We start from the raw sequence: 15,992 nt of genomic DNA, 5'->3' as shown, positions 1-15,992 counted from the left end.
ACACACACACGACAAAAGGCAGGGACGGCCCTAATATCGGCAGTCACACACACACACGACAAAAGGCAGGGACGGCCCTAATATCGGCAGTCACACACACACACGACAAAAGGCAGGGACGGCCCTAATATCGGCAGTCGCACACACACACGACAAAAGGCAGGGACGGCCCTAATATCGGCAGTCACACACACACACGACAAAAGGCAGGGACGGCCCTAATATCGGCAGTCACACACACACACGACAAAAGGCAGGGACGGCCCTAATATCGGCAGTCACACACACACACGACAAAAGGCAGGGACGGCCCTAATATCGGCAGTCTCACACACACACACACGACAAAAGGCAGGGACGGCCCTAATATCGGCAGTCACACACACACACACACACGACAAAAGGCAGGGACGGCCCTAATATCGGCAGTCGCACACACACACGACAAAAGGCAGGGACGGCCCTAATATCGGCAGTCACACACACACACGACAAAAGGCAGGGACGGCCCTAATATCGGCAGTCACACACACACACGACAAAAGGCAGGGACGGCCCTAATATCGGCAGTCACACACACACACACACACGACAAAAGGCAGGGACGGCCCTAATATCCGCAGTCGCACACATGACAAAAGGCAGGGACGGCCCTAATATCGGCAGTCGCACACACACACGACAAAAGGCAGGGACGGCCCTAATATCCGCAGTCGCACACACACACGACAAAAGGCAGGGTCGGCCCTAATATCCGCAGTCGCACACATGACAAAAGGCAGGGACGGCCCTAATATCGGCAGTCGCACACACACACGACAAAAGGCAGGGACGGCCCTAATATCGGCAGTCACACACACACACACGACAAAAGGCAGGGACGGCCCTAATATCGGCAGTCACACACACACACACGACAAAAGGCAGGGACGGCCCTAATATCGGCAGTCACACACACACACGACAAAAGGCAGGGACGGCCCTAATATCGGCAGTCACACACACACACGACAAAAGGCAGGGACGGCCCTAATATCGGCAGTCACACACACACACGACAAAAGGCAGGGACGGCCCTAATATCGGCAGTCTCACACACACACGACAAAAGGCAGGGACGGCCCTAATATCGGCAGTCACACACACACACGACAAAAGGCAGGGACGGCCCTAATATCGGCAGTCACACACACACACGACAAAAGGCAGGGACGGCCCTAATATCGGCAGTCACACACACACACGACAAAAGGCAGGGACGGCCCTAATATCGGCAGTCTCACACACACACACACGACAAAAGGCAGGGACGGCCCTAATATCGGCAGTCACACACACACACACACGACAAAAGGCAGGGACGGCCCTAATATCGGCAGTCGCACACACACACGACAAAAGGCAGGGACGGCCCTAATATCCGCAGTCGCACACACACACGACAAAAGGCAGGGACGGCCCTAATATCCGCAGTCGCACACATGACAAAAGGCAGGGACGGCCCTAATATCGGCAGTCGCACACACACACGACAAAAGGCAGGGACGGCCCTAATATCCGCAGTCGCACGCACACACGACAAAAGGCAGGGACGGCCCTAATATCTGCAGTCGCACACACACACGACAAAAGGCAGGGACGGCCCTAATATCGGCAGTCACACACACACACACGACAAAAGGCAGGGACGGCCCTAATATCGGCAGTCACACACACACACGACAAAAGGCAGGGACGGCCCTAATATCGGCAGTCACACACACACACGACAAAAGGCAGGGACGGCCCTAATATCGGCAGTCACACACACACACACACACACACACGACAAAAGGCAGGGACGGCCCTAATATCGGAAGTCACACACACACACACACACACACACACACACACACACACACGACAAAAGGCAGGGACGGCCCTAATATCGGCAGTCACACACACACACACACACACACACACACACACACGACAAAAGGCAGGGACGGCCCTAATATCGGCAGACACACACACACACACACACACGACAAAAGGCAGGGACGTCCCTAATATCGGCAGACACACACACACACACACACACACACACACGACAAAAGGCAGGGACGGCCCTAATATCGGCAGACACACACACACACACACGACAAAAGGCAGGGACGGCCCTAATATCGGCAGTCACACACACACACACACACACACGACAAAAGGCAGGGACGGCCCTAATATCGGCAGTCACACACACACACACGACAAAAGGCAGGGACGGCCCTAATATCCGCAGTCGCACACACACACGACAAAAGGCAGGGACGGCCCTAATATCCGCAGTCGCACACATGACAAAAGGCAGGGACGGCCCTAATATCGGCAGTCACACACACACACACACACACACACACACACACACACACGACAAAAGGCAGGGACGGCCCTAATATCGGCAGACACACACACACACACACGACAAAAGGCAGGGACGGCCCTAATATCGGCAGTCACACACACACACACGACAAAAGGCAGGGACGGCCCTAATATCGGCAGTCACACACACACACACGACAAAAGGCAGGGACGGCCCTAATATCGGCAGTCACACACACACACACGACAAAAGGCAGGGACGGCCCTAATATCGGCAGTCACACACACACACACGACAAAAGGCAGGGACGGCCCTAATATCGGCAGTCAAACACACACACACGACAAAAGGCAGGGACGGCCCTAATATCGGCAGTCACACACACACACACGACAAAAGGCAGGGACGGCCCTAATATCGGCAGTCACACACACACACGACAAAAGGCAGGGGACGGCCCTAATATCGGCAGTCACACACACACACGACAAAAAGTGATGCAACATGCTGGTGGAGTCATGGGCCAACCTTGCAGTCATTACCAGAGTGTTTCTGACACACTTCAGGACTCAAACTCCAACGTTGAGTAGAAACCATGTTCCTATGACAATGTTGGCAATGCAGCACCTTGCTGTTGCAGGAAATGTAACTATATTGAAGCAATTCTACCAAACATCTCTTTGGGTCAAGCCTCTGGAACCCAAGTTTATAGGATCATTTTAATTAGTGTTTTGCAAATGTCCTCCGAAACCTTCCTCTCCAGTCGCTGCAATGGACAAACCTCCAGATGCAGAAGGGGAGATTCTGGTCAACTTTCTTTTATTTTATTTTTGACATTACTATTCTTTAGATTTGGTTTTAGTGTGTGCTAAAACAATTATACACCATGTTTTCATTTGTTATAGTCTGTTGTCAATTTTGCATGACTTAGTATAGGTAGTCACAAACCTACAATTGGGGAGTTAAAGAAACCGATCATTGTTAATGCTGCATATTGCAATTTGTTTTATTACAAATAAAGGAACCAGTTATGGTGGAAAAAATAAAGCTTCAGATGTATCGCTCCAATAACTCCTCTACTTCAGTGTAACTGTGTAAGGTTTTTGAATGGGGGCGTCAGATGTCGTTACAGAATTTGGGCTGCCACAGTGTCTGCAGGGTTTTCGTCTCTCCTCGGCAACACAACTAATCAATCAAACTCATTGATTAGCTTCAATTGGCCTGTTACCTGGTTTAGCGCCTGGTTCCACGGCTGGTTGATCAAAGGAAGCGGGTCCGATAAAGACCAGGAGATGCCGTCACCGTGCAGTGAGGGAACAGTGCAGTAGACTACCTCAAACGGGCCGGTGAAGTTCTCCAGAGGAGAGGGGGGAAGGGGCCTGGCTGCTCACAGAGGTTAGGGGGTCGGTATGGGCTACGAGGACTGTACCACCGGGACACCCCCATGCTGAACTCTGTCTGCAGGAACATGTGTACAACACGTGGGTTGTCCTGAAGCCCCCTCAGAGCGCTTGTGTGCGTTTTCTCCAATGTTCTACTCATCAAGGCGGGATACAGCCTGACACATCCTTCCCCTGAAATGCCCACCTGTGTGTGTGTGTGTGTGTGTGTGTGTGTGTGTGTGTGTGTGTGTGTGTGTGTCCGTCCAGGCAGGGGGGCATAAGCTACACCTGCCCTGAGGGCTCCAAATCAGGGTAATCATTTAGAGGGGGGCCTCCTGGCCTCGTCACATCTCCTCCCCATTAGGCCCTGGGCTTCGAGGAAGTGGAGGTCTGCCCTGTCAGACTGCTGTGTCATTGTGGGGGTGCGTCTGTTTTAAGCAAATTGTTAATCATGCTCCGCTCAATATGAGTTAACGTATCTGGCCCAGAACTAACCCATGAGCCCAGGGGGGAGCCAGGTACTGCTGAGATACTGGAAGGAGAAGGTCAAATAAACCATGTACATATCTCAGTTTGTATTGGACTATTTAACGCTTGTTCGTACTCCTTCGCCAATACATTCTCTAACGTTTTCTCTGATTATTGGGAGGTTTCTCGCCGACAGGCTTACACCAGTGTTTGGAAAATGACATCCACTCATGTTTAAGTCAGTTTCTGATACAGCCCACCACTTTTGAGAGGAAAGGGTTTTGGCCCATTGTTTAACTGTCATCTGCTGATTATGCTTTGTTTCTGTAATTTTTCTCAACATAAGATGCGCTATAAAACAGACTGGGTGACCACTGTATATTTTAAAAAGTACCAACTGGGTGCTTCCAACCCTTCTATTGGCTGTAAGCCATGATATGTAAGCAGTAAGGCACGGGGAGTGTGATATTAGCCAAAATACCACGGCGAAAACAAGACATATTGAGGATCCAGTTTATTAGAGTCCATATACCGTAGGTATGATGCAGAAGTAGATGTATTTTTTGTGTTTTGTGTTGGTAACCAGCTGACAATCGTAATAATGCACCTTGTTTTGTTTGGTATATGGCTAATATTCCGCTTATATCCCCTAGCCATGAAATATTTTGGCCATATACCTCAACATCCTGGGGCCTTATGGGGATACAGTACCCTATAAAGTGACATGGCCGCCTCTACGCTGCTGTTTTCCAGAACATTCCAACCCTCGGAACGGTTGCCATTACAATGGCGCTTCATAACTGTGACGAAGTGGCGGTGGCCGGCTTCGGGTATGACATGAACAAGCCCTACCTCCCCCTGCACTACTACGAGAAGGTCAAGATGTCTGCCATCAAAGAGGTGTGTGCCTTGTTCCCTTTATAACAGCCATGCTTGGATGCGTCTCAAAATCTAAACTGTTGGGGAGGAAATATCATTCTCAGTACACACATATATTTTTCAGCCTTATCCAGTGTTTTCAGGTGGGTGCAGATGAGAGCGAGGAGAGTAGATTGTCCCTCTCTACACCTGTTAGACCCTCCATCGACCTGTATTGTAGTGTTATTTAATGTACTGTGCCTTATCACTGGGTCTCACTTCCCATTCCTTTCAAATGCGACCAGAAAACTGTTCTGGAGGCGGAGTTACCCGTGACTCCTCCCCTCCTCACTGTTTTAGTGTTCCAGTATTGTCTCCCGTTTTCAACTGTATCTGGTCCAGTGTAAAGTAAAGCCTAACATGGTTATCTTTAGGAGTCCACGTGCATGTGGGTTCAAGCAAGCTTCCGCTGTCAGCCCGTCGCTAACCTGACTCATTATCCCCAGAATGTCGTTGTAAATCCCCCAACGGCGTGGCCAAAAGACTCGTGCTCTGGCCTTCCCTGCTCTCCCTGGCCTGTGGTGAAACGGTGAAACCCAAGCCCTGGTCGGCGTGGTTCCCTGTGTGTGCGTGATCCGTCACAGGGTGGGGGCCAGGCCGACCCAGACGGGGCCTGTAGCCCTCAGGAGAGTCTCGGCCTCGCAGCTTGGACTCGGGCAGGGCCCTGGGGCAGGTGTGGGGCCCGTTTCAGCCCAACCCTGGCCTGGCCCTCCCACTCTATTGTCCTAGGGCCCCCCCACAGGAACCTCAGGCTCTGGTTACACACTCGGCTCAGGGCCCAGAGCACCTTGGGAGGGAGATGGGCCCGGTGGGGTTCCATACGCTCAGTACACATGGCAACCAGTCCAAAGTGCCTTGTTTTAATTCAGTCCTGTGTAGCATTGATAACCTCAATGTATCCTTCATAGGTGGTGGATCAGTGTCTTTGAGCCTAGGTTTCATCTGACCTAAACATCTGACAGTGTCTGTTTGCCCCCCCTCCATTTTTGTTTCCCTTCTGCCTCCACAGTCGTGGACACACAACATATCCAAGGAGAAGGAGTTCCTGCGCAAGCTGGTGAAGGCCAAGGTCATCACTGACCTGACCAACGGGATCTGACTCTAACCCTCACACAGGTTTGCCTTTTCCCAGAACTACAGAACAGAGGACGCTGGGTACGAACCTGGGTGGTGGTGGCACAAGGACCCTTAAACCCCCTCCCCCAGGAGGTCTGCACACTGCCTGAGTTTTTCTTTGGAGGATATGTAGGTGGACGGCTTGGTGGAGAGATGCACACACGTGCCTTCTGACCCACAGGCTCTCTGACACCAGGGGGGACATTGTGCCTGGATCCAACCTCTTTACCCGACAGTCAACGGACGATTCGACAACCGCGTTTACGCTTCAGTACCCCTGCCTGAGTGGACGAGCAGCGTGGATGAGGATGAAGAGTGACAGCGCGGGAGAGGGACAGAGGGACGGGACAGTCACAGTAGTGCCAAACGTACCTCGTTACACAGGAGGGAGGAGACGCCCTCCCTCTCTACTGCCTGAATGTATTAACTCTCACAGTGTAAAGTGCAAAGATTTATACCGTGCTTTTTAACAAGCTGCAGCCACCCTCCCCATTGTCCGTGGTCTCGTTACGGCCCACACAGTCAAGCATCCCTCCGTCCAGGCTTCCTCTGGTACGCATCCCCTCAACACTACACGAGGACGGTTGGAAAGGTCCACGTGACATAAATACGGTAATACAGTGGTATAATGTCATGGTATTACTGTTTGTGTACTACAGTGTTTACTGCAGAGTTATTTGCAGTGTGCACTGTAATATACAGGGAAGGTAGTGTTCTGGCCGATGTTACTGTGGTATTCACTCTCTGTTTAATCTTTGACATAGATAAGTCATTGTCGATGCCACAGGATTCACTCTGAAAGACCTAATGACCATGTAGTTGGGGTGGGAGTTTGAATGGATAGTACTGCTTCTGTGACCTGTAGGGAATGCAGTAGGGTCCATACTTTGGATGGAGGTTTCCAACCCACGAGTGCACATGTCTGGACATTGTGAGTGCAAAGGAAGTACTGTACCCTGGTCAAACGAGTGTGGACAGTTTATACAAATTGAAGCTCTACACAATGAGAGGGTTCTGCGGTGAGTACAGTGATATAGTTTACGGCATAATTGTATAGCTGGCAACTTAAACCATTGTTAATGGTCTGGAGTACAGTTATCTACATTATGCTGGCAAGGACTATAGTTTAATACTGTAGTATTGCAGTATGGTAGAAAGCATAATTGGGGAATACTTCAGTGGTGGTCAAAACTGTAGTATTTATAGTATTGTTTTTTTCATGTGGGGGCCTTTTCTAAACCTCAACTCTCGCAGTCATCTTGTTTATATCAGCACACTTTATTGAAGCCACCCTGTGGTTTTTAAATTTTCAGATTTTAAAATCCAGGAAGACAAGAAAGCAAAAATATTATTTTTAATTATTTATTAATAAGATTTGGCTCCGAATTGGTGTGCCTGTTTCAGTTGTTTTCTCAATGATTTACTTTCGGTTATGTAGTCATTGATGAGCCCCCAGTATTTTCATAGTATCTGGTCAACTTTCAGATGAAGTCCTAACAAATCAGTAGTGTTACAGAAGACTGCGCTTTTGCAGTACTAAAAAAAAAAAATCCTACTATTGCAGTAAAATAACCATTAAAGGAATATTGGGATGTTTTAGTAAAAAAAACAATCTTTTAATATTAACACAAATATTACATATTTTAGAAGGTTGCAGTCAGTCTGATGGTGTTAAAACATTAATCCATCTTTAAAAATGTTTTCCCTGTTTTGGTTTTTATGTTGGTAATGTGATATGAGAAGCTGACTGGTGCCAAGTGTCTCTGCTAAAAGCCCATTTAGTAATTTGTTACAGTTCAAACAGTGTTTAGGAGTTGCTCTGTTGGTTTAGTGTTTTGAGATGAGACGCCACGCTTTGATTACATCCTCCTTTGCCATTTCCCTCTTCATCAGGAATGTCAGTGTATTTTATTTTATTTTGAAACTGAATACGATTATCAGTGTTTATATGAAAATGGTGGATTTTTAATTCACGTGAGTGGTATTTTTTTGTACCTTTTTTGATGATAATTTGGTGGCTCTTGTTGCTTTATTTTTCCTGCTTTTATGGAGCGTCTGACATGACCGATGTATTCATTTTTCTGTTTGTCATTCAGCATTTAGGGTTGTGTTCATTGGGCAAATCAATAGAAGAACATGCACTAAAACATTTATTTTTGCCAAGACCTCAAATTCCAAATGAAAGTGTTTCCTTTGTGTGATCAAATGAACACAACCCCTTTTGAAAGGCCTCGCTGTTAGGCTCCATCAACAAAAATTGCTCCCTTGTGTTTTTATCCAAAGAAGAACAAGGAGGAATAACTCTGACCATGTTTAACGAAACTGTTCAGCCTTTCAGGCATGGGTCCCAGCATACGACTCACTGCGAAGGTACAACAAACAGCTAACCAATGCCCAGTACACTGTAGGAGCCCTGGCTCACGCCACCAGCCCAAGGTCTGATCAAGTACAATATCATGCTGGGAACAAGGTGACCCTACATGTTTTGCTCTCTTCACAGGGTTGGAGTCGGTTCCATATCACACAGTTTAGTGTCTTTATATATATATATATATATATATATATATCTATCTATCTATCTATCTATCTATCTATCTATCTATCTATCTATCTATCTATCTATCTATCTATCTATCTATCTATCTATCTATCTATCTATCTATCTATCTATCTATCTATCTATCTATCTATCTATCTATCTATCTATCTATCTATCTATCTATCTATCTATCTATCTATCTATCTATCTATCTATCTATCTATCTATCTATCTATCTATCTATCTATCTATCTATCTATCTATCTATCTATCTATCTATCTATCTATCTATCTATCTATCTATCTATCTATCTATCTATCTATCTATCTATCTATCTATCTATCTATCTATCTATCTATCTATCTATCTATCTATCTATCTATCTATCTATCTATCTATCTATCTATCTATCTATCTATCTATCTATCTATCTATCTATCTATCTATCTATCTATCTATCTATCTATCTATCTATCTATCTATCTATCTATCTATCTATCTATCTATCTATCTATCTATCTATCTATCTATCTATCTATCTATCTATCTATCTATCTATCTATCTATCTATCTATCTATCTATCTATCTATCTATCTATCTATCTATCTATCTATCTATCTATCTATCTATCTATCTATCTATCTATCTATCTATCTATCTATCTATCTATCTATCTATCTATCTATCTATCTATCTATCTATCTATCTATCTATCTATCTATCTATCTATCTATCTATCTATCTATCTATCTATCTATCTATCTATCTATCTATCTATCTATCTATCTATCTATCTATCTATCTATCTATCTATCTATCTATCTATCTATCTATCTATCTATCTATCTATCTATCTATCTATCTATCTATCTATCTATCTATCTATCTATCTATCTATCTATCTATCTATCTATCTATCTATCTATCTATCTATCTATCTATCTATCTATCTATCTATCTATCTATCTATCTATCTATCTATCTATCTATCTATCTATCTATCTATCTATCTATCTATCTATCTATCTATCTATCTATCTATCTATCTATCTATCTATCTATCTATCTATCTATCTATCTATCTATCTATCTATCTATCTATCTATCTATCTATCTATCTATCTATCTATCTATCTATCTATCTATCTATCTATCTATCTATCTATCTATCTATCTATCTATCTATCTATCTATCTATCTATCTATCTATCTATCTATCTATCTCTTTAATTTAAAGGTTTTTATCATGCGTATTGTGATGGCGAGGGTGGGATTGTGTGAGTCAGAAGGGCGTTGCTTAGTCAAACCCATGCAGGCCCCGGCACCCTGACTGTGTAGGCAGCATTTCCAAGGGGCTTTTCAATGAATACTCTTATTCTGTATCCTGGATTTGACATTAATTTAAATAGAACTGACTCAACCCTGTTTTTAATTTTGTTTTGTTTTTTTTGTTTGCCTGGTTACTTAGCAGAATGTTACTATTAGGACTGGATATGACAATGACATCATGCAGGAAACCAATCATTACCTTGACCTGACCAATCAATCACTGGCAAGCTCATTATTGATCAAATCACAGGTGTTTTTCTGTTTTATATATTATATATCAAGACTTTGTCCTATCTGCAACTTGTTAATAAATACGTTGACACTTTGGTCGCTTTGTAAGGTGACTCATGCTGTGTATTTGTTGTGTGTTTATTCACATGGAGGAGTATAAATGTGTCGTCTATGGCATCCAGGCAATAATATAAGTCCTTTCTCGGTCAGGGTTGAATGTCCTGTACACCCACACTTACTGTGTCTGTTATTCTGTTAGAGGACTCCACAGGAACTGTACAGTTAAGTTGAAGACTCAGCCCTGTGTCCTGGCTCCTCCTGCTGAGAAACAGGGAAAGGCTTTCTAATCCCCTATCCTGTCTCTTTCACCTGCAAAAACCCTTATGAGGATCTAGTTGCAGCTTAGTGGCCCAGAGGGACACATCAAGACCAGGACACACACACAATGTTGCAGTGATTATTCTAGAAACACAGGATATCTGTAGGACCCACCATTCTGTGTATATCCAGACAGGAAAAGAGAAAGTTTGGCTGCTGGTGAAATGTCCCTGATTTGGACTTAAAGGTAAACTGCAGTCACATGATCGCCCCATCGAGATTGCCAAACTCCTCCCAAGTGCTGTCCTTGTCTAAAAGAGACCTGACCCTGTCTCCACCAATCCCTTTCAAAATCAGGTTCAGGTGTGCAGCAGGATGAGGTGAGGGATGCATTGTTCTGTTTTAATAGATTAGGATCAGTCTACATTTTAAACCTCTAGACTGTTGATTTGTTTGCAAGGTGGAACTTTTCAGCTGGAAAGATGTGGCCAGAGTGCTGCTTTAAGTTGACTTGACATGTCCTACAGAATATGAAAACAGCAGAGATTCCCTGACATACGCCAAAGAAATTCCCCTGAATTTTTGCTGTGTGGTCAGTGCCACTACATAAGTTACAACTGCTTGTCACAACTGCTGACAAAACAGACTGTCACTAACCGTAGACAGAATGAACAGTGGAATGGCAATTTTGTTTGCGTCCCCTAATTTAATTCCTTCAAGTTAAAAGGGCAGATGATTTCAATTTATTGACTGTGGGAACACTTGTGTTTATGAGCTTTTATTTGCTGCAATATGTTTTTTGCGTTTGTCTCCAGTGATCATAGTGGTGAATAAAACCACAGTAAATCAGCCTCTAAAAAACAAATTTCTGAACCTAGACTAATTTAATCTCGTCAACTAGTACGCAAGGAAGAAGGGTGAAACATTTTTATTTTGTTCCACTTTGAGTTCGACAGGTTGGCTTTACCGTGCACAAATATGGTGGAATTAAGCTTGTCAAGGTTCCCGTACACTGTGTCGACACGCCTCAATTAATAACGGTCTGAATCAGGCACTACCTCATCCTTAAACTCAAGGTCAGGATACACTTGGAGGAAAGCGCTGAGGTTCATTTACACACGCTTGGCTTGTTGAATGGCGAGGGACACTGTGGTCCCTTTTAAAGGCCACTGGTGCCCTGTCCCATCTTGTTGTTAATAGGGTGCCAGCAGCCTCGGCCTGTCACACTCTGCTGGCCACCGAAAACTCTTCTCAGACTTAGCCGACCTCACGACCCCCACCCCCGTTGGGCCCAAAAAGAGCCCCACCCCCCAGCGCCCGGCGGTGAATACGTGCCTGAGGCAGCTGGGCCGTCTTGACCCGTTTTGTCCGTTTGGACGAGAACTGTGCCTGCACCCCTTCAGCGGACTCTGCTTTCATTCTGGGCGACAGGTTCTGCACTCCGCCTCCTCTCCACGGGCTTGGAGTAGGAAAGCTGTGAAGCCCAGGCCGAAACCTAAACTTCTTGTAAAAAAGTCAAGGACGCCTGGAAGGGAAAGAACGTGTGCGCGCACCGAGAAGAGAACAGCATCCGACTGTAGGTTCCGTTAGTTTCCTTTCTATCCTTCTGCCATTCCCTATTTCCAACTGTAATTACAGCCCGTTCTCTATGAAACAACTCTCAACAGATTTGGGAGCCTTCCTCCCAGGAGTTTGCGCCACAGTGCTCTTCCAACCAGGAAATCAAATGGATTGAAGGACCCCCCCTCCCCCCTTCCCGCCTTGAGGCATAAACAAATGCGGCCCTTGGGCACTTGCCCTACTAGCCTGGTCAATATTCTATGACAGTGGTTTCCAACCAGAGGGAACCTGGGGTACTTCAGGGCTACTCCAGGAAGAGAAATATTCAAAAGTTTAGGAACCACTGTGAATGTCCCATTTTAGGCTGTATTTGTAATACATTATTTGTATGTGAATAGTCTATAAGTAGAATCATTATCATACCTCAGTGCATTTTGGTTTCACAGCAGCACATTTACAAGTGGCCAAAAACTGCAAAATTCGGCTTTAAACAAATTGACATAGTTGTCACCTAATTTGTAATGAAACTGAACCGTTGTGCACAACCACATTTCAAAATGTCACCTTGTGAATTCTGTTTGTTTAACTCTCAGTAGTAAGTTGAGGCCTCCTCCAAAAAAAGTGTTTTGAGCGGCAGGGGGCCATAAGCAACCGCTTACGACTGGAGCCAGGCCTGCCCTTCAGAGGCAGACAGAAACATCTGGAACAGTATCCTTGTGGTATCCTGTCAATACTAGAACATTCAATACACACCATTGCAGCGGACACAGCAATAACCAGTTTAATGCCTTTAAAAACAACTTAGCGGGTATTTGGGTAAAACGAAAAATATACAAAGTCACCGGGTTGAGTTTCATTGCAGTCTGATTCCCCAATGGTGTGATGATAAACATGGTGGAATTACAGCCTGGCTAACAAAACCATATGCCTGTATCGTACTCTCGGTATCAAGCCCTGAGAGAGTGCATGCTTGTAATGTGGTGTTGAAAAAAAATGAAACACAATTTGGACGCACTTGAAAGGGCATTGAACCAAATACCATTTGGGTTTTGTGTGAATTCGATGGAAGTTCCCACTTTCCCATTAGATAAGGGAAAGCAAACTGGAATGGGAATGTCGGACAACACCCACTGAGGAGGGAACCCTTTGGGGAACAGGTGAAATGAAACTGGAGAAACCAAACGGGAACCAAATTCTCTTAAAAAGTCATCTCTCACATCTGGAGGGTGCCCCCCACTCTCAGACCCCCTCCATGCTTCTCCTCCCCCATCCGGGGCTTGGACAGCCCCCCCCCCATCCTGTCTGGAAACAGGGTGGGACACTGTCAGGTCCAATGGCCCGCACATCCATCTGGTTACTGTGGAAAATCCTCCGGACACCCCCTTGCTGAGCAGTACAGGGACTTCTCATTTATGTGGTAATGAAGTATGATATTAATCTACTCTTTATGTCTGACTGTATCCAAAAGGCAGGTCCTTATGAAAAGTCCTAATGAAGAATCCTTTGAAAATGTAAAGCCATTCCTACATTATATGAGGTGTGCCAGCTTCCCAACCAAGTCCTGGGATTAATTTCCTTACACATGTCGACTCCATAAATAAGCAGCCGCCAGCCAAATTGGGTACACCGTGTTCAAAGGGGGTCACAGAGGCGGAGAACTCCTGTGTGCTGGAGCGAGTAGCCCTCTTAACAGGACAATGGCTTCCCTTCGCTGCTGGCGGGCGAATTGTTGGCTGTTTCACAACAACAGTACTGTCATTATACAACACTTCAGACCTCTTAGGGGCTTCTACCTTACAATTAACTATCTGCAACATATAACGGAATGCCCGTGGAATAAATTAGTTTGAAAGTGTGATAGCCTTTGGAAGGGGCATGTTCTACGTCTTCATTACAGTTTGAGTGCAGGATGTTTGTCAACGCGGGCTGAGTCAGAATGTCATGTTTATGAGTGGTAAGGAGTGACGTGTTTGTTTAACACTTTGCTTTGTTCCTCTGCCAATTCAGTTGTCGGCAGAAGGTTGGCAGTCATGTCATTCATCCCAAACCTTCGCTGACAATAACACTTCTGACGGCTAGTCCCGGGAGCTCAGGAGGATGCGGGGCTCTGAAGTTTTCTGGCCGTGGTTTCACCTGTTGACCCTGTTCTCTTTGGATGGGAGTGGATGGGGGAAGCAGCGTTTTGGCACAGCATTAAGGTGTGTGTGTGTACTTGTGAACATGTTTAAGTGAGGGTGTTTTTTAAACTGTGTGTTGCGTGTGCCTAAGGGAATTGTTTATGTGCTCATGGGACTTAGCAAAGGGTGTGTACACACACATCTGTGCTTGGAAGCCATACACACCACTGCTAAGTTCATTAGCATCTTTCAGAGTAATTGCTTGGCCCCTGGTCACATAGAGGGAACTGCTCGTGTCGCCAAGCTGTGCATCTCAATGCACCTTCTTAGCATTAACAATCCAAGGCCCCCGACTGCACAGCTTTAAAATCCCCCCCCCCCCCCCCCCCCCCCCCCGAACACACGTACAGCTTTGTGACGTGTACATTCTTTTGACGGACTGTTTCCGGATTCACGTTGTCGGACGCTACCGTCAAGCTCCTCCTCAGAAAGCTTTTGAAAGTGTCAGCCTTTGTTGTTATGGTGTTATTCATGCTCCTCTTTCAGATGGAAATGCACCCGGGCAACGGTTTCACACTCCAGCTTACGACTGGGTCTGTCCGTGAGGGTTGCCCAGAGAGAGGGAGACGTCCGTGGGGTGGAGGATGCCCCAGGGCACTCTGGCGCAGGTCCCACTAGTTGCTGAACCTGCCAGGAGGCGACATGCAAATTCCTGCACACCGCGCTCAGCTGTGTGTATTGTTACCCGGTTCTATTAATAGGGAGTGTGTGTGGTGAGGAGCACACAGAGAGCAAGGTGCTGTTTGCCCAGGCTTTGTGCTCCCCGGTGTTTGCCCTGGAGGGAGGGACACAGCTGGAAGGCCCACTGGATGGGGGGGGGGGCAAACACCGGTATGCTGGGTGGGCTGGGGGGGGGGGCAGTCCCTGCGTCCCGTGCGGTGCAGCCTTGAGCCTGGGCCTGAAGAATGTCGGGCAGGCCCTTTATAAAGGAATCCCTCTCCCTCCAACATGTTGGTTGCAGCAGTCGCTGTGATATCCTGTAAAGGAGGCCAGTCCATGACTATGCAAACACGGAGAAGGGTGGCAACCCTGATTGAGTGTTGGTGTACTTGGTCCCTTGTTGGTGCATGAAATATGTAAGAAAGCAGTGAAATCCCTCAAAGTTATGAGGCAGTGAGTGTACACAGTTTGGGGAGTTTGCAGAAGGGGCCAATTGTAATTGTAAAAAAAAAAAATGTGCAGCACTCCTGCTATTGTTTCTGCTGAGAACGTTTTTGTCAACACCTACAATTGGCTAAACGTTTACGGAGTACAACACATACAAAAATGTTAGTTATTTGATGACAACTTCAGTGCGCGCTCATTAACACGTATGCGGACCGGCTGGAAAACTCATGACTCTGAAGAGCGTTTGTGCGTTCTGGTTTTAGAGCGGCGTGGTGGACGAGGCTCCCGCGCTTCAGTGTTGTGTAGTGTGAGCCCGAATAGAGACTAAAAAGTATTTGAACATTGGATCTCTTTCAGTTATAAATGTGTGGAAAATGCTATACAACGTGATTGTCAGCCTGAAATTATGATTCAGAGTTGTTAATAGTTGCACTGTAAACACAAATGGTATGACGCATGGAGATGAAACGTAAAAAATGCAAT

The 15,992-nt window shown here is 46.1% G+C and overlaps 1 protein-coding gene across 14 annotated transcripts in view; it reads left to right on the top strand.

Moving 5' to 3' along the window:
• The window catches only part of st3gal3b (ST3 beta-galactoside alpha-2,3-sialyltransferase 3b), a 52,628-nt gene extending 43,827 nt beyond the window's left edge, over positions 1 to 8,801 (top strand). For 13 of the 14 annotated variants that reach the window (XM_010893860.4, XM_010893835.3, XM_010893901.3 and 10 more), the window contains 2 exons: positions 4,966 to 5,112; positions 6,140 to 8,801. In XM_010893860.4, the coding sequence (XP_010892162.1) occupies positions 4,966 to 5,112; positions 6,140 to 6,229 (237 nt within the window). In that variant the 3' untranslated portion in view covers positions 6,230 to 8,801. The remainder of the gene's footprint in view (positions 1 to 4,965; positions 5,113 to 6,139) is intronic. The other variant, XM_010893884.3, reaches the window with a different exon arrangement.
• Positions 8,802 to 15,992: the final 7,191 nt, after the last annotated feature.

This window comes from Esox lucius, chromosome 3 (assembly GCF_011004845.1).
Source record: "Esox lucius isolate fEsoLuc1 chromosome 3, fEsoLuc1.pri, whole genome shotgun sequence".
NCBI lineage: Eukaryota > Metazoa > Chordata > Actinopteri > Esociformes > Esocidae > Esox > Esox lucius.
Note: the sequence above shows the minus strand (reverse complement) of the source record. Positions and strands in the feature narration are given on the sequence as shown.